Below are 23,962 nucleotides of genomic sequence, written 5' to 3' on the forward strand. Positions count from 1 at the left end.
GAGTATCTTTTTTTTTTTTTTTTTTTGGTACCAGGGATCAAACTCAGGTCCTTGCGCTTGCAAGGCAGGCAGCGGAACCACTGAGCTAAATTCCCGGCCCTATGGAATCTTATAATACCATACCATTCTTTGCCAACTATATCTTGATTTCAGGAATATTAAATGTAAAAATTTATCATTATGATTTTTAGCTATGACTTGCTATGTGTTTGGGTCACTCCCAAAATTATGTTGACGTCTAAACCCTGAAATCTGTGGATGTGGTCTTTCTTGGAATTTGGGTTGTTGCAGCTGTAATTAGTTTAAATGAGGTCACATGGGAGCAGAATGGGCCCTAATATAACTGGAGTGTGTCCTTATGAGAAGAGAAAATAGCTGGGCATGGTGGTGCACTCCTGTAATCCCAGCACTTGGGAGGCTGAGGCAGGAGGATCACTGTGAGTTCCAGGTCAGTCTCAACTACGTAATGAGACCCTGTCTCAAAAAACCAAACCAAAACAAAACAAAACAAAAAACCAAAAAGAAAAGAGAAAATAGAACCATAGAGACAAGCAGGAGAATGCCATGTGACAAGAGAGGTTGAGACTGGAGAAATGTATATACAAGCCAAGAATTGTCAGCAAACACAGAGGCAAAGAAGAAGCAAGAAAGATTCTTCCTCTAGAGGTTTAGAGAACATGACTCTGTCAACTTCTAGACTTCAGACTTCAGGGCCTCAAAAAACTGTTAGGAGATGCATCTCCACCATTGTGAGTGTCCCAAATTTGTAGTATTTGTTACAGCAGCCCTAGCAAACTGATACAGACACTTCCATACCAATATTCAATAACGGGTAGAAAATCCAAACTGAAGTTCAGTAATGAACAGGGGGCAGAAAAACACCATAAACCAAGTAGATTGAACAGACATACATAGAACACTATTCCCAACAACAGCAGAATACATGTTCTTCTGAAGTACACATGCAACATTTTTCAAGATGATATGGCATATGTTAGGCCACGAAACAACTCATAATTAATTTTGAAAGATATACAAAGTATCTTCCCCAATCACAGTGGACTGAAACTAGAAATCAACAACATACGGAGAACTTGAAAATTCACAAGTGTGTGAAAATTACACAACACACTCTTTTTTTTCTTTCTTTTTTGGTACTGGGGATTGAACTCGGGACCTTGCACTTGTGAGGCAGGCAACGGAACCACTGAGCTAAATCCCCAGTCCCTATACAACACTCTCTTAACCAATGGGTCAAAGAAGAAATTACAAGGGAAACTAGAAAATACTCAAGACAAATGTTAACAAAACAGATTTAATGAGAAACAGTGATGCTGGGCACGGTGGTGCACCCCTGTAATGCCAGCACTTGGGGGCTGAGGCAAGAGGATCACCACAAGTGTTAGGCCAGCCAGGGCTACATAGTGAGTTCAATGCCAGCCTGAACTATGTAGCAAGTCCCTGTCTTAAAAAAAAAAAAAAAAATCAAGTTATGAGAAATAGTGAAAACCGTGCTAGGAAGAAATTTTACAGCTTTAAGTGCATATAAATTCTTAAATCAACAACCTACCTTTCCACTGTAAGAAAGTAGAAAAAAAGAGATCAAATCAAAGCCAAAGCTAGCAGAAGGAAGGAAAGATTAGAGATGAAACAAATAAAATAGAGATTGCAGAAACAATAAATCTAAAAGTTTGTTCTTTGAAAAGATCAACAAAATTGACAAGCCTTTAGCTAGATTGACTAAGAAAAAGCCTAGACACAAATTACTAAGGTCAGAGATGAAAATATGGATATTACTACCAATTTTACAAATGTAAAAAGAATTATGAGGGACTACTATGAACAATTGTTTGTCAACAAATTAGATAACTTAGATGAGATGGAAAAATTCCTAGAAAAACTGACTCTACCAAAACCGACTAAGAAAAAGTAGAAAATCTAACTATACCTAACTAGTAAGGAGATTGAATCAGTAACTAAAATCCTCCCAATGATAAATCAGGCATGATGGCACGTGCTTCTAATCCCAGCACTTGGGAGGCTGAGGCAGGAGAATCACCAGGAGCTGGAGGCCAGCCCGGGTTACATAATGAGTTCAAGAGCAGCCTGAGCTACATAGCAAGACCATACCTCAAAAAACAAAAACAAACAAACAAACAAAGTGAAGTTATGAATATGTTAATCAGCTTGAATTAGTCATTCCACAATGTATACATGTATTAAAACACCATGTATGCCATAAATATATATAATTCTCATTTGACAATGTTTTTAACTTAAAGATTTTTTATCAGATTCGTAATCAAAATAAGAGTAGTGTAACCTAAAAAAGAAAATCACTTGGGCTGGGATTTAGCTCAGTGGTTCCACCACCTGCCTTGCAAGCACAAGGGCCCAAGTTCGGATCCCCAGTACCAAGAAAAAAACAAAAAACAAAACCAAAAATCACTGAACTATGACTTCACTTTATGTTTGCTACTCTTGCTTCTAACTTGCAAACAATTGTCTAGAACATGGGATCAGAACATATGATTGCCCTAAATAAACTTTCCAAAATTAGCTTAAAATTATATATATTTACCAAAAGATTACTTTTCTAAGTTAAATTATCTAAAATTAATTTTCAGGAAAGTCTTATGTGCCACTACAATTTAGTTGTGAAAATAGGTAAGTCCTACAACTACTTTGAGATCCTTTGACCAAAACAAAGTATGAAAAAAAAGATGTAGTATCTAGTTTAAACTTTACCTTCCTTCCAGACTGTTTATCTCCAATAATATCCATATGTCTCTTAAAAAGTTCTAATACAGCACTGTAGACCAGTTCATACTGTTCCTGAAGAGAAACAAACCGGAACAAATGAAGAAAACCAAACAACTTGGTGAACTAATGAACAAGATTCAAGATTATGAACCCCATCAAATAAATACTAATAGAGCAGGCCTGAAAAGACTATTAACAGTTATTACATTTTTTGGTTTATATAGCCCATTCCAGATTTCAAAACACTTTAAAACTGCTAGAAATCATAAATATTTTGCATAGCTCTAGGTAACGTACAAATATTTCATGGCATTTTTCTTTTATATTCTAATCCTACTTTCTTATCTTTTCTTCCTCCCGCATTCCCTCTAATTCTATTTTCTTTGTTCACATTTTTTAAAGTTTATTTCACCCTAAATGCATTTTTAAACCATCTTTCCTGAAAAAAAAAAGCTACATAATAGTTGGTATATAGACAGGTAACTTCAATATATATTAATAAACTTCACCTTCACAATTGCTCCATGAAATAGGTAGGCTATTATACTTTTTTTTGGTGCCAGGAATCTAACTTGGGACCTTGTGCTTGCGAAGCAGGTGGTGGAACCACTGAACTAAATCCCCAGCCCCTATTATACCTATTTATAAGCAGTTTTTCCAAGGTCATTCAGAAGCAATTTCTGGGAGTTGGCATAGAAACTGAGTCTTCTAACTTTTAGTTTACTGAAATTTTGTCCTCGTAAAGAGACCATAGAAAAGTAAACCACTGATTAAAGTTTGGAAATTTGTGGTTATACAGAGATTTACTGTAGAGAAATGAGACCTACTCTTACAAGGTTATGGGTTTTTACTACTCTGTTTTTGCCTCTGTACCTGCTCAAGTATTTTCTCTGACATTTTCCATAATCCTGGACAAGTAAAGAACCATTTATTTTAACAGTGATTTTAGCAGGAGAGCCACGTAGGGACCATAATGTCCTACACAATAGGAACTGAAAGAGGAATCAGACAGGAAGCATTCATCTGGTTCCAGTGCCATTTCGTGGTTAGGGTAACATCATATAAAGCAGCTACAAGTCTTAAGATATTTGTTCAGGCCACTGATGATCTGACTATGTGAAGGCCTTTTAAGCCATCTTTCATACTTAAAGAATGAGGCTGAAATGGAACTTTTCTGAATGTGGTATGGTTTTACTGATTTAGTGTTATAACTTATATAACTAGGTTGCATACTTCCTGGAGTCTTTATGCATTTACATGGATCATTATTCTCCTTTCAAGTCTGACAGTACTAAACCAACTAATGCTTTCACTTCACATAAACTTTTCCCCTCACAGTCTGAATATAGAAAACCCCTACAGTCAACACATTTTAAAAAATTACTTTTTTTCCACAAACTATTAGTGGAAAACCTGTGTGGGCCAAACAGAGAGGTTTATATAGTAATAGCTCTTCATTTTTTCCCTTCAACTCACAACTTCTAGATTAAAATACCTAAACTGCCACTACCAATCGTTTTATCTGTAAATCTAGTTACAAGTTCATTTCTCAGTGCTGGAAACACTAGGTTCTGATCTGTTCTGTTGGAAGAATTATTTAAAAGTAGCTCTAAAAAAAAACTAGGTGAAATCTCTTTATATGTCATAAACATCGATGAACATTTTTGATGAATCAATTAGTAAATGTCAAATTCCACCTGAAAGATGGAGACCATGTAGAAATATGGGCACAAATATTGATGAGGGAATCTGAGTAAAATTAATGCTGTTGGACAATGAGAGATTCAGACCAGGAAGAGAAAGGAAGGCCATTCCTGACAGGATGAATATGGGTGATCTGGAATGGGTTTGAAAATTGTGATATGGCCGGGAGTGGTGGTGCACGCCTGTAATCCCAGTGCTCCGGAGGCTGAGGCAGGAGGATTGCTGTGAGTTCAAGACCAGCCTGGGCTATATAGTGAGTTCCAGGTCAGTCTCAACTACACAGTGAGACCCTGTCTCAAAAAACCAAAAAAAAAAAAAAAGAAAAGAAAATTGTGATATATAATATAGTATGGTTGTAATTACGGTTTTCTAAAGAACAGAATAAAAACTATAGAAAAATTCTAACAGTGGCTTTCTTAGATGATAGAAATGTGAATGCTTTTAAATTTAATTATCACTACTTCCTAAAATGAGCATATTCACTACCTTTACCAGATTCTGTTCCTACCTCCAAAAGTAAAAATTATAAATTCCTGATTTTCTATGGCTTCTGCAGTGGCTTTATTACTATGAAATTTCACATTAATCTGACCCTCAATTATTTCTTTCTAATAAGTCAGCTTGTTGAAATTTTTCAACATCCTTTACAAGTAGGAAATACTATATTGATTTCTTTTTTCTTTTTGGTACCGGGGATTGCGTTTGCAAGGCAGGCGCCAGAACTACTGAGCTAAATCCCGGGCCCTATATTGATTTCTTGATATTTTTTAAACAGAAAATAAAATATAAAGAATCAAAAGAGTTTGACCCAGAACAAGGGATACACAAAAACCACTGGGATATTCAGAATTAGAGAAATGGGTTATATTTGAGTAGTTGTTATATTTGAGTAGTCAGATGTTTTTTGTAAATATATAAATGGAGCAAGACTCAAAGACATGTTTGGATCTGTTCACCATAGTCCTTACCGGAGTTTGAACTAACGAAGGCCTCTGTGTTCGCATTTCCTGGATCAAACTAAAAACACTGAAGTTCTCAGGAATTATCTATCAGATAAAAGGAAAAAAGAACTTATTCCTTTATCCTTTCTTAATAAATCATTGTCACTTTCTCATCATCTTGTACTTCTGTGACACCTGCTAGCTTAACGGGGAATATCAACAAAAGAAGACTGCATTGTAAAAACAAATGTGGTTTCTCTCACTTGTACCATGATTTAGAGACTGGTATTTTTCCTAGAAAAGGCTGAAGAAAGCCTTTAGAATTATTTCACATGGAGATCATCAAATATCTGGAACTAAAGATATGAGAGACAAGACTCAGCAGATAAGCAAGGATTAGAGCTTTGTGAAATAAAAGAAACGGGCAAATAAGTCCAAAGCCATATTTTAAATTTCCTATTTGCCTAATAGACATTAAAAATTGTTTATAAGCCAGGCATGGTAGTGCACACCTGTAATCCCAGCATTCTGGGAGGCTAAGCAGGAGGATTGCAAGTTTGAGCCCAGCCTGAGTAATTTAACAAGACCCTATCTCAAAGTAAAAAACAAAAGGATGAGGATGTAGCTCTATGCAAATGCCCTGGGGTTGATCCCTAGTATCACAATATAATACAGAGATAGAGATAGAGATACACAGAGATAAGAACACAACATGTGATTGAGATTGAGTCCATCTGCTAAAGCAGTTTGGATAAAGGAAGAATAAATATGTAATTTAGGGCTGTGGCTCTCAAATATTAGCATACATCGGAATCACCTGGACAGCTTGTTGGGCTGCACCTATAGAACTTCTGGATCAGTCCATGGTGTAGGGCCCAAGAATTTTACTTCTAACAAGTCCAAGGTGATGCTGATGTTACTTGTCTGGACACACTTTGCAGTCCTGGGGATCAAACTCAGGACCTCACACAAGGCAGCCCTACCGCTGAGCTACACCAGCAGCTTCTGGGACCACACTTTAAGAAATGCCAACCTAGGAACTAATTTAATTATCTGATAGAGTAGGTCTAAAAACAAATTTTTCTAGAAAAGATGAAGATATTTTGAAAAACAAAACTATTCTCCAGTCTGAAAGCAATGGAGTAAACAAACAGAAGAACCTGCTGAGAGAAACTCACCCCATCTTTTAGCAACATCCATATATAATCGATAGCACAAATCACACCGGTCCTTCCACAGCCAGCGCTGAAATGAAAGAACACAGTAGACGGACACTTAGAGAGAGGAGATTGTTGACAGTGGCCAGAAAATTTCATCATCAGATTTGAGGAAGCAGCCCAGAACCTACAAAGCTTTTCGCAGTCTGCCATTTTCCAGAGCGCGTTTGCCACAATGAACCTCGGGACAGGTCCACAACAGCATCTCATAGCAAGTGTCACTAAAGCTACACTGTTCACGAGCAACATCAGGAAAGCTCGAATTTATTGCTCAGGTTGAACTTATTATAGTTTCTTTCTGCTGTTGACCTTTCCCTTTCAATTATAGGGTGTGGCCAGACCTTTGGTTTGTTCGAAGGTTCGTAGGTGACTTCTTACCTGCAGTGAATGCATATGGGAATACTGTCATCCTCCTGGTAGCAACGCACATCCCAGATGAGCTCAAGAATAGGGTCTATAGATGAAGGCACATCATGGTCTGGCCAGTTCTTATAATGAAACTGGTAGATAGTTCGAGTTTCCTATGAAAAATACCAACGATGAGAGTTTGAAATGAGAACTCTAACTCATTCTGCTAGTCTGAGCCTGGCCTGGTGGAACATGCCTCCGGCCCAGCATTTTGGGAAGCTGAGGCAGGGTGATCACAAGTTTGAACCCAGTCTAGGCAACTTAGTTAGACTCTGTCTCAAAATAAAAAAATAAAAAGGGCTGGGGACATAGCTTAATGCAAAGCCTTGAGTTCAATCCCAAATTCAAAATCATTGTCATTATCATCATCTGACTTATTGGGTTCTATTCTATATCTTTTTTTTGTTTTTGTTTTGGCGATTTATTTTCTTTTCTTCTCTACAGGTGTCAGGTGATCGATCAGATGCCTTATGAGAAAGTGATTTAAGGCTAACCCAAACCACTCCCTTCACAAGAGGAGATAGATGTGAAAAGAGTCCAAACCAGATCTCTCCCCCAAAACCGTCTCTTAAATGGGTCGCAAGCATGCTGCTATACTAAAATCCCTGTGTCTTTAGGAATGATAGGGTTTAGGGCAGCCTGAGCTCTCAAGTTGCTTCCCAGTCGCTGTCTGCAGCTCAGCCTCTTTACACCCTATGAATATTATCATTTTTTATGTATGCCATGGTGTTACACAGATTGGGATACAGAGATCTCTCCCTCCCTCGAACTCGGGACCTTGAGCTTGCAAGGCAGGCGGCAGAACCACTAAGCTAAAGCCCCGGCTCACCAGAGATCTCTTTTCATATGAAGACATATTCAGGACATACTCCCCACTATTCCCCCGCCCTCTTTTGCCCAGCACTGAGTCATACACATCTATCACCTGCCTGGTCTCTGGAGGCTTCTGAGCTTACCATTCCTGTTCTATACTTACACTGTTGAACTTGGCTTTTAGAGTCCTGATTATATAATCAGATTTCCTTTTTTCAGCTTCCTGAGAAGAAGATTAAGATGTTAGCAATTTCAAGAAGAAGATTTCTCTAAAGTAGAACCCGGAAGCTTTGCCCCATCATACTGGGAATAGACATCTTACTTACACAGGATATGGAGAAAGGGCCAAACTGCAGCTGGATCTGTCCTGGCTCAGCCCAGTAGCGCTCACACTTTTTCTGTTGCACAAAGCAGAATATAGTGATTTCCCTTCATAGAGTCCCGTCTCTTCTGGGAAATAGGACCCATTCCCTCACACAGAAGCAGATTCAGCTCTATGTCTTTCACTTTAGGTTAGGCACTTCCAAACCCCTAACATCATAATCTGGGATCTCCAAAGGATGGGAAAACAAACAGTAAAGCATATAAAATTATAGACTTTCTAGATGTCTGAAGAAATTAGAAACAGGGTCTTTGATCTATTTGTTAGTATTCCGAAAGAACCAAAAGAGAGATGGAGGCACATGCCTGTAATCCCAGCCCTCAGGAGGCTGGAGAAGGAGGATTCCTGGTGTTCAAGGCTACACTGAACTACAGGGTGAGACCCTGTTTCAAAAGCAAAAACAAAATCAAAGAACAACAAAAAAGAACTAAAAGAAAGTATATAGGGCCAGAGATTTAGCTCAGTGGTTCCTCCGCCTGCCTTGAAAGTTCAAGGACCTGAGTTCGATCCCTGGTACCAAAAAAAAAGAAAAAGAAAGAAAGAAAAGAAAAGAAAGAATACAAATACTAAAGCAGCTGCACAAGCCAAATGAAACACTAACTTTCCCTGGTTTCAATCAAAATTCCCATCTCAGAATGGCAATGATAGTTTAGAACAGTGACATTGAACAAAAATATGTCAGCCATGGGCCGGGTGGTTCTGCTGCCTACCTTGTAAGCACAAGTCCCGAGTTTGATCCCCAGTACCAAAAAAGAAAAGAAAAGAAAAGCCACATGTGCAATTTTAAATTTTCTAATAGTCACGTTCAAAAGTAAAAAAAAAAAAAAAATTAACTTTAGCAATACTCTTAGCCCATGTCTAAAAATCTCAACATGTAATCAACATTAGTACATATTTAATGTATTTTTAAAATTAATTTTCAAAATCCTGTCTGTATTCATAGCTCATTTCAATTAGTATGCTAAATTTTCATTGGAAACAATTTCTTTTCATTTAGATTTAAATACGTTACCTTTTTTTTTTTTTGAGACAGGGTCTCACTACATAGTTGAGACTGACCTGGAACTCACTATGTAGCCCAGGCTGGTCTTGAACTCACAGCAATCCTTCTGCCTCAGTCTCCTGAGTGCTGGGATTACAGGTGTGTGCCACGACGCCGGGCGCAAGTTACATTTTTAAAAAGTTTCACATGCCCAAGTGGTCCCCAATAAACTGAAAATCTTCTTTAATAACTGGATTAAATATATTTTTAAGTTTAAATCAATTAAAATAAAATGATTGAATCCCTCTTATCATACTAGCCATATTTTAAGTGTTTAGCTACTTGGATGCCATTTTGGACACCACAAGATTAGAAGCTCTGAGTAGCAGCTAAAGATATCTGATTAATGGAAATCAGAAAGGGAATTGTTACTTTTAAAAGCACACTTTGTTTTTACATAATTTTGTGTATTTATTTATTTAATTTTTACTTTTAACTTTTTGGGTTTTTGAGACAGGGTCTCACTATGTTATTGAGACTGACCTGGAACTCACTATGTAGCCCAGGCTGGTCTCGAACTCACAGCGATCCTCCTGCCTCAGCCTGCTGAGTGCTGGGATTCCAGGTGTGCACCTCCACACCTAGCCTATATTTAATTTAAAACATGGGGTCTCCTGGAAAAATAGACTCTTAGGGGGTGAAAAAAGCCTGTCACGTGGCATTTCCAAACTGGATACTAGGAAGATAGCATGTTTTTTGTTTTTTGGTTTTTTTTAACCTAAGCACACTGAAGGAAAGTTCTGCTATCAGTTTTACCCATTTTCTTCTTCATTTTTGTATGGGGAACAAACTTGGATCCTTGTGCTTGCAAGGCAGGTGCTGAAACCATTGAGAGCTAAAACCCTGGCCCTCCTCGTGTTCTTCCTTACCTTTAGATCAACCAGCACTAGAAAGTGACTCACCTTCCCCATTTCGAACTCCATACACGCCATAACAATGATCTGGGGGAATGAAATAGATAGAAATGTAAACATCTTTAAAACTGGAAAGAGATAATACATGGGCCCCCTGGTCAGAAAGTAAACTGCCTAGTTTTGCTTTTTAACCAGAAAAGAAAGCTTGATAACTTATATTCTTCCTTCTTTCTGTCCTCGCTTCCTTTTTCTCTATTCAAATCAGTAACGTCATGTTACCTCAAGAGCCTGTCAAGGTGTGAACTTTCATTTCCTTGAACAAAAAATGACATTATGATTTAAAATTTTTAAATAATGCCTGAACTCTGAAATTCCAATGGTCAATTTTTAAAACAATTTTTGTTCTTTAATTGAGTTTATTGGTACATTTTAGGGATCCAGTACAGTTCCATTCATTGTTGGGATCTCGTACCTCTACATGACAGGTCTTGGTTCTCATTTTTGCCCCTTGTCCCTGCCCAATGGTCAATTTTTAAAAGAACAACACTGGATTTGGTAGATGGGGAAACCTCATCACATCTTGACATTCAATCCCCTTTATCCCTAGGAACTAGAGAATAAAGTGACAGAAGCAACTCTGCATTTACCAGAACACTGTATTCCCAAATCATCCTCCAGAAGTCCAGAAGAGTCGTAGGTAAAGGGCCCTGCGTGGCAATATACGCCTTGGGTGCATACACTCCCTGGAGAGGAACAGAAGTTACATCAGATGACTGCAGGAAGTACCCTCTTCTCACCTAATCCTCTCCCCGCTGCTTTTGTTTTGTTTATTTTTGGAGACAGGGTCTTGCTATACGGTTCAGGCTGTCTTTGAACTCACTATGTAGCCCAGGGTGGCTTGGAACTCAGTGATCCTCCTGCCTCAGCCTCCTGAGTGCTGGGATTACAAGCATGTGCCACCATGCCAGGCCCCATTCCCTTTTTTAAAGTTTCTAGAGAAATAGGAATACTTTTATTTCCTTTTGGTGTACCTTAATGAAGTTGGCGTTGATGTAGCTGGAATCCTCATCGGAAGTTATCAGGGACAGTTCTACCCGGCTATGATCGTCTATAATAAAAAAAGAGGGACCATGTAATTAAGGGGGCTTACAGAGCCTAAAACTATGAGTAGTGGGTGTAATAAGTGTTTTACTCTTTTACAGTCTTAAATAAATGCCATGTTCTAAGATTATGAACACAAGCAGTAGGTAGAAAGACAGAAATGCTTGAAACTGAGAGGAGGTACACATTTTTAGGGAGAAATAGAACTTACACGGCAAAATGTCCTTATATCTGTTTTTCTTTATATTCTTGGGCTTCTGAGCTACAGCTGTAGGATAGGTTCTGTCTGCCTTGAGCTTGGTGGATTGCTTTTTCAGCTTCTGTAATAAAATTCCAAGAAAAAGTTAATTTGCCATTACAGAAAGGAGGTAAGAAGCTATCTCTGGAGAGTTTTTCCTTCTCCATGCACCAAAATTCCATTTAAACTGCTTTTGCATCTTCTGGGGCTGATTTCATTAAGGACAGGGGATAAGGAGAGTAGAATTCAGTGATATTTGGAGAAGTGAAAAGTCCACACTTCACTGCAGCTGATAGCTAAAACTTAAAGGTGCAATTGATATTTTCTGGAAGTAAGCTATACATTCCACCCAATGGGAACATACTGAAAATTAGATTTACTTGCAGTATAGTTACAATTTAGTTCGATGATAAACAAAGAAATCATTAAGTTCCATTAGTCTTCTTACTCTAGATCACTTTTTTTTTCCTAAACAGACATGGAGTTTATTTGAATAAAATCTCTATATCTAATAAACTTGGAACTATTTTGGTTCCTAAGCAGTCATTTTTAAATGTGATTCAAATTTCAAGCATATTCTGATAGAGAGAAAATATAAATCACCAAGATATGAAGTAACTCCTTGAAATTATTCGCATTGCCAACACTAGAGATTAAAACTTCAGGTCGGAGGAAACGATAGCTCTTTGACGACTTGTTAGAAATCAATCGTATCTTGTTTATCATTCAAAGAAACTGTTTCTACCAGGTCTGAATTTTGTGAGGCCTAGTCAGTTTGCAAAAGAAGAAGGGTGTTAACTTCCTTCTGAAATTTCCTCCTTTCTTGTTTCTTATTAGTCTACATTTATCGCAGTTCTCCTCTGTGACTTATCCCTCTCACTTCCCGCTCTTTCTTAATGGTTCTCTGTCCGTTTTTGATGTCCTAATTGACAACTACCCAACGCTCCAATGCTAAATCCCCAGGGCTCTGCTCTTCTCCCACTGTATATGCATTTGTTCAGAGAGATAAATATTTTATGGCATAGCCAGTGTTTGCTGATTTCATGGATTAAAGTAGAATTATATTTCCAACCCCTATTGGAAAAGTCTCAAATTTCCCTTACACAGTTTTCACTATTTCAGTCTCAAGTTCTCAACCATATCCTAGACAGCTCTACGTTAGTGTCTATCACAGCTTCAGACCCGGCACGTTTACGACTAAAATCAACGCTGTCCCCTTGCACATATGAGTGGCACTGTTTTCACCCCAAACAACCGCACTATAGAAACTGAGAGTCACGGTTCCCCTTTCCACAGTTCCCAAGTCAACTTCAGTTAGCGACTTCAGTGGGGGGCCGGGGATTTAGCTCAGTGGCGCTGCACCTGCCTCGCAAGCACAAGGACCAGAGTTCAATCCCCGGTACCAAAAATATAAAAATAAATAAAAAATAAAGATGATTTCCAGGTTCTTTCAAGATTGCACAAATTGATGTCACTGATAGTTATGTAAAATATGACTTCTTTAAAATTAGGCCATTCCTTTTTCCCTCATAAATATATCCTTTGAACTGCTTATGTAATTCCGGCCATCGCTCCCCTGAACAGGGTGAATTTTTGTTTGTTTGTTTGTTTTTTGTTTTTTTGGTACCGAGGATTGATCTCGGGTCCTTGCGCTTGCAAGGCAGGCCACCGAACTGCTGAGCTAAACCCCTGGCCCAACACAGGGTGAATTAATGAAGAGAAGTATGAAAATAAAGAAATTCTCTCATATGACTAGCAATAAGAAAAAAATTAAAGGGGATTGTTATCGTTGTTACTTAATTGCTTATATTTCATCTATTGTTTTCACATAATTATGATGTGTTTATATGTAGCAGTTTACCTGAGGAGACTTACTAAGTGGCTTTAACAAATGGGTGTGGAAAGGGACCCTAAATTAAAAATATGATGACATTGAAAAGAGAGAAACAGAGAAGGGAGGAAATAGAGAATAGAAATTTGATTTGGAAAATAATTCAAATCCATCATTAAGTCTCAAAACTGGCTCAGGGTAACTTGGCAAATACCTCAGAGACTCTACAAGGAGAAGAAAAAGTTGAGATCATAACATGTTTTGAGCTGAGAGTTCAAAGCACAACTAATTACCAACTATCCAGAGTCCAAAAGCCTTGATATTGTATAAATACAATAATAAGTAGATCATTACATTATTTCAACAAACCAGTGTATGGGAATGTAAGCCTTTTCTAATTAAGGGTGCTGAATGGAATGGATGGCCAGCCCTTGGGCTTATTTGAGTGTGTATTGCTCTTTTTTTTTTTTTAAATGAAGTTAAATCTTTATTTAACCAACATTTCCTGCCTACTTACTATATGCTAAGCACAGCGGGTATAAAGATGAAAGAAGCATGAATCACTCCTACACTCAAGAAGCAACACCATTAAATCTAGTCCCTTATTTCTGTCTCCACAGTATTAGGTTCATAACTCAGTTTTAGCATTTACAATATTACATTGTGATTATCTATTTGGTTTTCAGTTTCCCCTCTAAAATATGAACTCTTAAAACTGTTCACTTTTATATTCCTGGAGCCTACTGCACCATCTGGAACTGACTTGTTAAATTGAATTAAATATACCATGAGACGTAGTCATGTAAATGATGGCCTGAATCGTGTGACGAGTGTTATAGTAAAGGTATATTCTGTTCCAAGACAAAGCAAAGGAAGTAATTCATTTTTCTCTGGGGAAAGCAGGGAAGGCTGTGGAGGTGACATGGGAACTGACAGCGAATCACTGTAAAACATGAGTAAAAGCTGTGAGATGAAGACTCTTCCAACCAGAGGAAGTGTAAGACTGCACAGCAGCTGGGCACAGGGACACAGGCCTGTAATACCAGCACTTTGGGAGGCTAAGAGGGAGGATCACAAGTTTGTGTTTTTCCCTCTCATGTTACGTATTTTATTCCGGACTTTTTACATTGTTTTTTATTGGTTCATTTTAGATATACATAATGATAATATTCATCGTACAGAATTTCTAACTACACATGATATATATGTTGCTTTCTTCCCTACCCACCTCTCCTCCTTTTGACCCCCTTCCCCTCATTTATAAAAGCTTTGTTTCCAATTTTTTTTTGTTTTGTTCCCTTCTTTCCTTTCCCTCTCCCTCTTTCCTTGTTCCCCTTCTCATTTGAACATTTTCTTTCCATTTCCCAATATCTATTACAGAGTTTGGTCCTTTTTTTAAAAAAAATATTTTTACTGTCAAACCAGTGTGTTTCTTGGTTTACTTACTTTTGGTTTCTCACACCAGAGAAACAATGTGGTGTTTAAACATCTGTGTCCAATTTATATCACTTTACACTCTCAAGATGCATCCATTTACCTAGAAATGTCTCAAGCTTATCCTTCTTTATGGCAGAGTAATACTACATTGTATTTTAAAAGACAACACACCTTTATCCACTCTTTGCCTGATGGTCGTGTGGGCTGTTTGCAGGATTTAGTTATTACAAACTGTGCTTCTATAAACATGGGTGTGCATGTATCACTGTAGTATGCTTTTAATTCTTTCGGGAAGACATCAAGAAAGAGAAGACCTGGGTCAAATGGAGCCTCTAGTTTTAGTTTTTTCAGGAATCTCTACACTGATTTCCACAGTGATTGTACCAGTCTACACTCCCACCAACAGTGGAGAAAGGTTCCTTTTTTTCCCACAGCCCTGCCAGCATTTGTTATTGGTTGATATCTTTTTTCAAAAAACTTCTTCATAATAGCCATTCTTTCTAGAGAAAGATGGAATCTCAGTGTTGTTTAAAATTGCATCTCTCAAATGACCAGTGATGTTGAACATTTTTCATCTATTTATTTGCCATTTCTACTTCTTTATCTGAGAAGTGTCTATTCATTTCACATGCTCTTGCTTTGAATGGGTCTTTAAATTTGGGAGGGTCCAATTTTTTTGAGTTCTTTATATATGCTCAATATTAATCCTCTAATGAACAGCTGGCAAAAATTTTTCCCACACTGTGGGTTATCTCTTCACTCTACTGGTGGTTTCTTCGTTGTGCAAAAGCTTTTAAATAAAATGAGAACACATTGTTTATTCTCTGTGATATTTCCTGTGTGGTTGGGGTTTTGTTCATAAAGTCTCTGCCTACACCAATGTCCTCAAGAGTTCTACCTATTATATCTTCCAACAGATCTAGTGTTTCTGTTTTAATATTTAGGTCTTTGATCCATTTTGATTTTCATTCATAGTGAGAGAGTTAGGTCTAGTTTTAATCTTTGGCATATGGAAAGCAAGTTTTTCCAGCACCATTTATTAAAGAGGGTGCCTTTCTTCCAGTGAAGGTGTTTGGCTCCTTTGTCAAAGATAAGGTGGATGACTATGTTGGGAGCTGTTTTTGCATCTTCTAATCTGTTCCACTGACCCTTGATTCTATTTTTTTTTGCCAGTACCATGCTGTTTTTATCACTGTAGCTCTGTAGTATAATTTTAAGTCAGGGATTGTGATGTCCCCTGCCTTGAAAGGCCCTGGTTTCAATTCCTAGGACTGACAAATTGTGTCTGCTGGTTTCACCTTCTCTGTTGCTGGAAGAACCTGGCTCTGAGATGCTGCTTTCTATTCCTCCCATCAGTGGTCACAAGTGGTTTATAGATACTTGCTCAATAAAAGATGTACCATGCTTATGGAAGTACCACCACTCAAATATAAACATCAATCCTGCTGTCAAAAGAAATTGTCCCTTAAGTGCCACATAGAATGTGGGTGTCAGTGAATTTACACTTGATCTTAGCCAAAAGACTGAGAAGCGATGGGTGTCAGTGAATTTAAAAATCCTGTCACCACTGCCAAGTGCTCACAGAGCCTCAGCGGGACCCTCAGAGCATAAAGCAGCCCCAGCTCCGCCACAAACCACAGGGAAGCCCCAGCCCCTGCCAGCCCGGCTCGCCCACGCTCCTTCCAGCCCAGCAGCAGGCTTACGCCATGAGCAGGTGCAGAAGAAAATGCAGCGGCAGCCACGGTTTAACCCCTGTGTGCATTGCTCTAATGACCCTTTATTTTTTATTTTCTATTTTTTTAGGGTTTGGTCAGACACAGGGAACCTATACGAAGCAGGTACTCAGTCAATTCTTAAATCCTTATTTCTTACCCTACTTTGAATTCATGTGAATTTTCGTAATTGAATTTAGAATGAGGGCCAGGGATTTAGCTCAGTGGTGCTGTCACCTGCCTTGGAAGCACAAGGTACTGAGTTCAGCCGCTGGTACTCAAAAAAGAGAAAAGAATTTAGAATGCAAGAAATGCTGAATTGACGTTTGTACAGCATACTTTCATTAGGAACTGAATGAACGAAGGACATAGCATAGACACATAGGAGATTATAAAGTATTTCCACTGGATTTATACCTATTTTTCAGCACTCTCAGCTCGGGTACCTTCAGAATAACCATTTCACATTGCCTAGGCCTACTGAAAAGATCTCAAGTCCCAGAATAGTTCTTTCTAGAAATCTCCAGAAATGACTCCTGCATATTCTCTTTTGTTACAATTTTTATGTTTTGGGTTTTTTTTTGCTTGTAGAATGCTTTCTAGGGAGAATGTCATGGGTAAAGCCTTTTCTATAAAGTATGGCAATGTGATTTTGATAAAAAATGCCACCGATAAAAGTTATTTGTATATGCACAATCTATACTAATTTAGCCTTCACTGTGATCTTCACCAATGGAGCAGAATAGCTTTTTGTTCATACTCTTTTGCTCCTCCTGAGGTCATCTGGCTACATGACAAAGGGTAACATTCAGCAAAACATCACAGAGGAAATACCTATAGAGACCATGGCGGAGGCTCCGAAGAAAAGATAAGAGGCCAAATGGTGTAAATATTTCTCTGCCTACCAAGAAGTAGGGAGGTGAGTTTCCTGGAGAAGGTGCTGACAAGAGGGATCAGGAAAAGTCTTGTTGAGAGAATAAAATGAAGAGCCCAGTATAGGATGGAACCTGTGACAAGCCAAATTCTATGTGTGCATACTATGCTTGTAAATTCATTGGGTTTCCTTTCAAGGAACAGAACTGGGGTCTTGGCCCTAAGACTCTAGAAATCAGGATGAGATCTTTTGCACATCTTTTCTCATAGACTAGTAAGTGAACAGAGAAGAAGTGGGGGGGAGGAAGGAGAGAGAGAAGGAAGGAAGAAAGAAAAAAGAAAGGGAGAAAGAAAAAGAAAGAAAGAAGAGAAAGAAGGAAGGAAAGAGAAGGGAAAAGAAGAAGAAATAAGAAAAGAAAGGAAGGAGGAAAGAAAGTGAGATCTTTGTGCTTTGTATTGAAAGGGTGCATTATTATATACAAGACACAGCAGAAGTGCACTTTGGAGGGAGCAAAATAATGCTTGTAATTCTTGAAACTTCTGTGCAAGGGGAAGGGGGAAATCAAAGTTGTGCTGTTCCCAGAGCTCCTCAAGGTAGTTCTTCAGTGACTTACTGCTGCAGGCCAGTGTTATACAGAGCCTCCAACAAAACAAAGAAAGTGTGAACACTAAGGAGTGGAGTTTGGAGCTCTGGCCTCCAAATCCACATCTAGAGACCAGGCATGCTACCAGGCAGAAGCACGGACAAGACAGAACTGGCCCTGAGTGTGCACTCTGTCACCACTCACAAGACAGGCAGACTTCCGGAGCTTGCTTTCTGGGGCTCTGTGGGACAGGTGGGTGGATGGGTAGGCAGTAGCCAAACTATGGTGAGTTCAACTTCAGCTATGTAAAATATGAGGAAGTGAGAAGCATTGTGTTAAAAAAAACAATATCCTGTGAATAACTGAAAAGGTGGGAGTAGGCGGTCCCCGGGGAGAGCTAGAGATGGAGTCGGGAGAAATCTGCTTCAGTGAGATGTCATATATTTATTCTGGTGATAGGAGAAAACAAAAACAAAAACAAAAACCCTGCACCTTAATGTGCATAAAAATCAAGAAATGCTAAGTATGATCAAGTGATAAGCTGATTCACACAGATGAGTCATTTCAATTCACTTGCTACGCAGGAGGGGCCGTGTGCTCCCCTGTATGGTTGGTGTCGTTACTATAAATACTCACAGAAACTAGATGTTTCCAGGCTTCCCTGGCCTGTCAATGGTGAGTCTATAGAAGCTGCTAAAATGCCAGTCTGACTTCTAGTATATTTAAATGAGAGCACTTGAACATGGCCTTTGGAACTGAGTATCTTTTTTCTATTAAGACTCAGTAAATCCTTCATATATCATAAATATCTCTTTGTGCATGATAGATACAATATTTACCCCTTCTAGAAAAACCTTTTATTTTCCTCTTTCCTATTTGAGTGGAATCCAACAACACTGAGGGAAAATTCTATCTGTAGATTTTTAAATTAAAAAAAAAAGGAATACACAGGGGCCAGGGATTTAGCTCAGTGGTGCTGCCACCTGCCTTGAAAGCACAAGGTCCTGAGTTCAATCCCCAGTACCACAACCAAAAAGGTAATATACACTCAGTGGTACCTTGGTTTATAAACTTGATTCAATCCACGATTCTGAAAAGGATGACCACATTCAGGAAAGCTGGCCATAGTCATGTTTGTTACCCAATGTAGAGTTTGCAAAAAGAAACAAAATTTTGCCAAATGCTTCTGTTTGCAAACCAAATTGTTTGTAAACAAAAGTGTTTGTGAACAGGTACCACTGCTCTTTGAAGAAAAGTTGTAACATACAGAGGAATAAAAATAAGGTGATAAAAATCACCTATAGGGCCAGGGATTTAGCTCAATGGCACTGCACCTGCCTCACAAGCACAAGGTCCTGAGCTTGATTCCCAGTACTGGCGGGGGGGGAAGAAATCACCTATAATCCTACTATCCAGAGTTAACTGTTCTTAATATTTTGTAATATTACCGCCCAATGCTTTTTCTGTATGTGTGTAATAAAATTGGGATCCCATTTTATAAGGTTTTGTAACTTGCTCTTTTTGCTTATCAGTTGTGTTCTTTTACTTTTTTTGTTTCTGTTGTTTTGAGGCAGGGTCTCCCTATGTAAGTTGAAGCTGCCCTTGAATTCATATAAGCACCGGCTGGTATCAATCCCACAGCACTCCTCCTGGCTCAGCCTCTTGAGTGGCTGAAATTATAGGTATGCACCACAATAACTGGCCTACATTGTTCTTAATAATGGCCAAGTATTCTAGTGTAGTTTAGGTAGTATAACCTAAGATATTTAACTTGTTTCTTTATATTGGTGGATGTTAAATTACTTCCAATATTTCACAATTATAACAATATTAGAATGTCTTGCCACTGTATTATATGTGAGTTAAATCTTTCATTATTTCCTTCAGATGGTTTCTTAGAAGTTAAAATATTTGCACATATATTTTGATACATATTAAAATATAACATATATATTAATATAACATTACATATTAACATTTTATATATATACATATATATATATATGAAATGGCATACAAATTTTGTCTTCAGAAAGATATATCAGCAATATGTAAATCTGAATATGTTTTACTACTGACCAATATTAGAATTACAATACTTTAAGTATGGGCCCATTTGATAGTTAAAGTTATATGAGATAGCCAGGCGAGGTGGCGCATGCCCTGTAATCTCTCAGCACTCAGGAGGCTGAGGTAGGACAATTACTATAAGTTCAAGGCCAGCGTAGACTACATAGTGAGTTTGTTTTGGCTGGGTTTTTTATGGGGGGGTGGGTTTTTTTTTTTTTACATAGTGAATTTAAGGCCAGCCTGAACTACATAGTGATACCTTGCCTAAAAAAAAAAAGTTGTATAAGTGGTGTTTTTGTTATTTGGGCCTCTATTTGGAATTTATTCACTGAAAAATAGTATTTAAAAAGAAGATTCACCATAACCCAATTAGCTTATATATGTGAAATCATGTTCATATTTCTTTATCCCATATTTTCAGTCATTGCACAAATATATAGATATTCAAGGAACACATTTTAAATTGCTCAATACTTGACTTTTGGGGCGGGTACCAGGGATCGAACTCAGGCCCTTGCACTTGCAAGGCAAGTGATGGAACCACTGAGCTAAATCCCCGGCCCCCATACTCGACTTTTGATATGCAGTTCATACTTTGTTTTGTCCCAGGGATTGAACTCAGGACCTTATGCTTGCAAGACAGGTGCAGTGTCACTGAGTTAATCCTCAGCCCTGCAGTTCATACTTTTTTATGTGCTTTTTAAATAAAGATGTTTCAACTGCCTCCAATGTAGGAAAGAAAAATATATGCCTAAGGAGTTTTTAACGCATGTGCTGCAAAACTGTCCAGCCCACAGCATGAAATCAAGCTTTAACTCGTGTATAGTACAATGGCTGAGATATACATGGCATAGAATAAAATTAGCTGCTGTGAGTGGTCAAAGAGGATGCCTACTCCAAATTGTAGTCAAGTTAATAAAGAATGTACCACTGGAAGAGAATAGTCCTCTAAGTTTGGAGGAAGGAAAGGAAGACAGTAAGCTGTCCCTAGCAGTCTTCAGAAGAGTGTGGGCCATAAGCCCGAAGTTCAAACAAGGAGATAGAGACATCATGCCGTCAGAGTTGAGGCCACTAAAATCACCACGTTCTTCAGCCATTTCCTGAGTATAGTCAGCTTTCCATACTTTCTTACAAAGTGAGCGATACACTGGCTAGCCAATGTGATCTTTACTCAGCTTGGCACTTATTCATCTCCCTTAAAAATTGATAAAGGCCTTCTGGTTTCTGGTGAATTTCTTGTGCATTTGGTTATTGGGAGCCAGTTGCCCGATCCTGATCAAGTCTGGATATAGTAATACAATTTATAAATTTTATAAACAGCAAATTTATTTCTAAACCAGCAAAGCTAAAAGAACAGACACGGCTATTGTCGGCTACTTCCCTAATGATTGGTTATGCCCAAAGCAGTGCAGGCTATAAAGAGTTAACCCCTCAAATGGCTCATTTTAAGAAGTGAGTCTGACTGAAGCTTATGTGACCCATAGAAACACCTCATAAGCACCACAAGAGTGCACAGCATGAACTTCCCACTCATGGCCACAGCAGAGACTAGAGAAATGGCCCATGAAGCTGTGGGGCTCAATCTGAGATAACACAGTAGCCGAGGTCCGAGTAACTCGCACCCAAATTCCATTCCCACTTCTAAAACCTTCTTAACTAGAAGGACAAGGTTCTAATTACAACCCTGTATTTTGTCTGTTCTGTTCCTCACTTGAGAATGCTTTGTCTTTTCCTTTACAAGCCTTACCCTGCATTAGTATCCATAGCAACTGCACGACTGCATATCCTCACACATAGTACCCCTTTACCCCACTGTGATTACCAATAAAAATCAGTGGCACAGACTGACCAGAGTCATTGCTGGTTGCTCAGCACTGGCTGTCCTGGCTCCCCATTTCTCTGTCCCTTTAATTGTGTCTTTGAGTTTTTCTTTTGACCTTGCATCAGAGTACTGAGCAGGAGATTAGACTGCACCGCAAGGGTCTGTGATAGGCTAGGATGATTCAAAATGGATGCCACTCAGAGTGACTTCCTGACCTCTTTGCATGCATTCCATGATCACAGCAATTTTATCCTCTGGCCCTTGACAGAATTAATAAAAAAGAAAGAGCTAAGGCCCACCTACATGAAATAAAATTGATGAATTTTCAAAAGTAATGTAGATTTAGCTGGGCATGGTGTTACATGGCTATAATAAATCCTAGCACTCGGGAGGCTGAGGTAGGAAGACTATCACAAATTCAAGGCCAGTCTGGGCTACATAGTGAGTTCAAGGCCAGCGTGAATTACATAGTGAAAGCTTGCTTCCAAAAATAATAATAATAATTTTTAAAAATGTATAGAGTGAAGGGAACAAGACATGTAAGGAAGCAATTATAATTTTATTTACATTTAGTTCAAAATAAGATAAAAATAACCTCTATTATTTAGTGAGGTACGTGGTGCCTTGGGTCACAAACTTCATTTGTTCTACGGTTTTGAAAAAAATGGCCAGATTTATGTTTGTGTGGGAAAGATGGCCACGGTCCTATTTGTCCCCAATACAGAGTTTGCAGACAAAAGCATTCATGAACCAAGGTACCACGATAGGTAGATATTAAGGCAATGCAGAAAAACAATGAAAAATGTATCAAGATAGTGTTTACTTCTAATTTTGCAAGGGGTGTGTGTAATGAGTTGATATTTGGAAGGACACCCAAGAGATTTCAGTGTGGGCACTGTTCTATCTCTTGCTTTCAGTGCATCTGTTTTATTATTAATTGTTTGTATATCTGTGCTTAATATGGATTTTGGGATTTATGCTATTTCACAGTCTTCAAAAGTTTAAAAAATTAAGATAAATGGGTATACTGGAAGCAGTAAAGCAGGGGCAGAAAGATACTAAGGGCATAAGTTCAAAAATTAGATCAATTGGGCCGGGGAATTAGCTCAGAGTTTCTGCCACCTGCCTCACAAGTGCAAGGACCTGAGTTCAATCCCAGTACCAGAAAAAAAAAAATTAAATCAATTTATGTAAATAGGGAAGGGTGAAGAGGGTAAAGGGAGGGCAAGGGAATGGGGTAAAAACAAGAACCAAGATACATCATGTGAAGGTACAAGATCCCAGTGATGATGTAACTGTATTGTTTATCTTAAATGTAACAATAAACTTAATGAAAAAAAAGTTAGATCATTTTAGGTGGGCATGGAGGCACATGCTTGTAATCCCAGCACTCTAAGAGGCTAAGGCAGGGGGATCAAAAGTTCGAGCCCCTTCTGAGCCACTTAGAGACTTAGGGAGACCCTGTCTCAAAAATAAATACATGGGCTGGGGATTTAGCTCAGTGGCACTGTGTCTGCCCTGCAAGCACAAGGTCCTGAGTTTGACCCCCAGTATCAAAACCATATACATATATGTATATATGTATGTATGTATATATATAGGCTGAGGATGTGGCTAAGTGTGAAAGCCCTGGGTTCCATCCCTAGTACCCACCCCCACTCCCGCAAACCTATTTTGAATTCTAATTCGATAAGCTGTGAATGATCTTTAGGTAAGTTGTGTGCCTCAGTGTCTGCTACACGCCAAATGTTGTGCAAGTGACAGAGGATACTGAGATAAGCAGAACTGAATAGGAAGCTCAACTTCAATGTGTTGGGAAAACAGACATTAATGAAACAATCACGAATGACTGTAAAATGGGAATTGTGTTAACTGCTATGAAAAATAACAGATGGTGCTAATAAGGACTTACAGTAGAGCTGGGCATGGTGGCGCACACCTGTAATCCCAGCACTTTGGAGGCTGAGGCAGGAGGATTGCTGTGAGTTCGAGACCAGCCTGGGCTACCTAGTGAGTTTCAGGTCAGTCTCAACTACATAGTGAAACTCTGTCTCACAAAACCAAAAAAAAGGTGAAGGGAGGGCAGGGACAAGGGGAAAAAATGAGAACCAAGATCTGACAGGTAGAGGTACAAGATCCCAATGATGAATGTAACTGTACTGTATCCCTA

At 38.6% G+C, this 23,962-nt stretch overlaps 1 protein-coding gene across 7 annotated transcripts in view; it reads right to left on the minus strand.

The window, feature by feature from the left end:
- Ptpn22 (protein tyrosine phosphatase non-receptor type 22) overlaps window positions 1-23,962 on the minus strand; it is a 69,608-nt gene that overhangs the window by 33,010 nt on the left and 12,636 nt on the right. For all 7 annotated transcript variants that reach the window (XR_004515121.1, XM_010631253.2, XM_010631254.2 and 4 more), the window contains 10 exons: window positions 11,437-11,545; window positions 11,156-11,232; window positions 10,772-10,867; window positions 10,173-10,211; window positions 8,173-8,244; window positions 8,010-8,069; window positions 7,004-7,146; window positions 6,587-6,653; window positions 5,436-5,513; window positions 2,749-2,835 (listed from right to left, as the gene is read on the minus strand). Coding sequence is in view for 6 of the 7 variants with exons in the window: in XM_010631253.2 (XP_010629555.1) it covers window positions 2,749-2,835; window positions 5,436-5,513; window positions 6,587-6,653; window positions 7,004-7,146; window positions 8,010-8,069; window positions 8,173-8,244; window positions 10,173-10,211; window positions 10,772-10,867; window positions 11,156-11,232; window positions 11,437-11,545 (828 nt within the window). In the remaining variant the exon portion in view is untranslated. The remainder of the gene's footprint in view (window positions 1-2,748; window positions 2,836-5,435; window positions 5,514-6,586; window positions 6,654-7,003; window positions 7,147-8,009; window positions 8,070-8,172; window positions 8,245-10,172; window positions 10,212-10,771; window positions 10,868-11,155; window positions 11,233-11,436; window positions 11,546-23,962) is intronic.

The sequence above is a fragment of the Fukomys damarensis genome, unplaced genomic scaffold (genome assembly GCF_012274545.1).
Source record: "Fukomys damarensis isolate Sample0158 unplaced genomic scaffold, DMR_v1.0_HiC HiC_scaffold_33, whole genome shotgun sequence".
Lineage (NCBI taxonomy): Eukaryota > Metazoa > Chordata > Mammalia > Rodentia > Bathyergidae > Fukomys > Fukomys damarensis.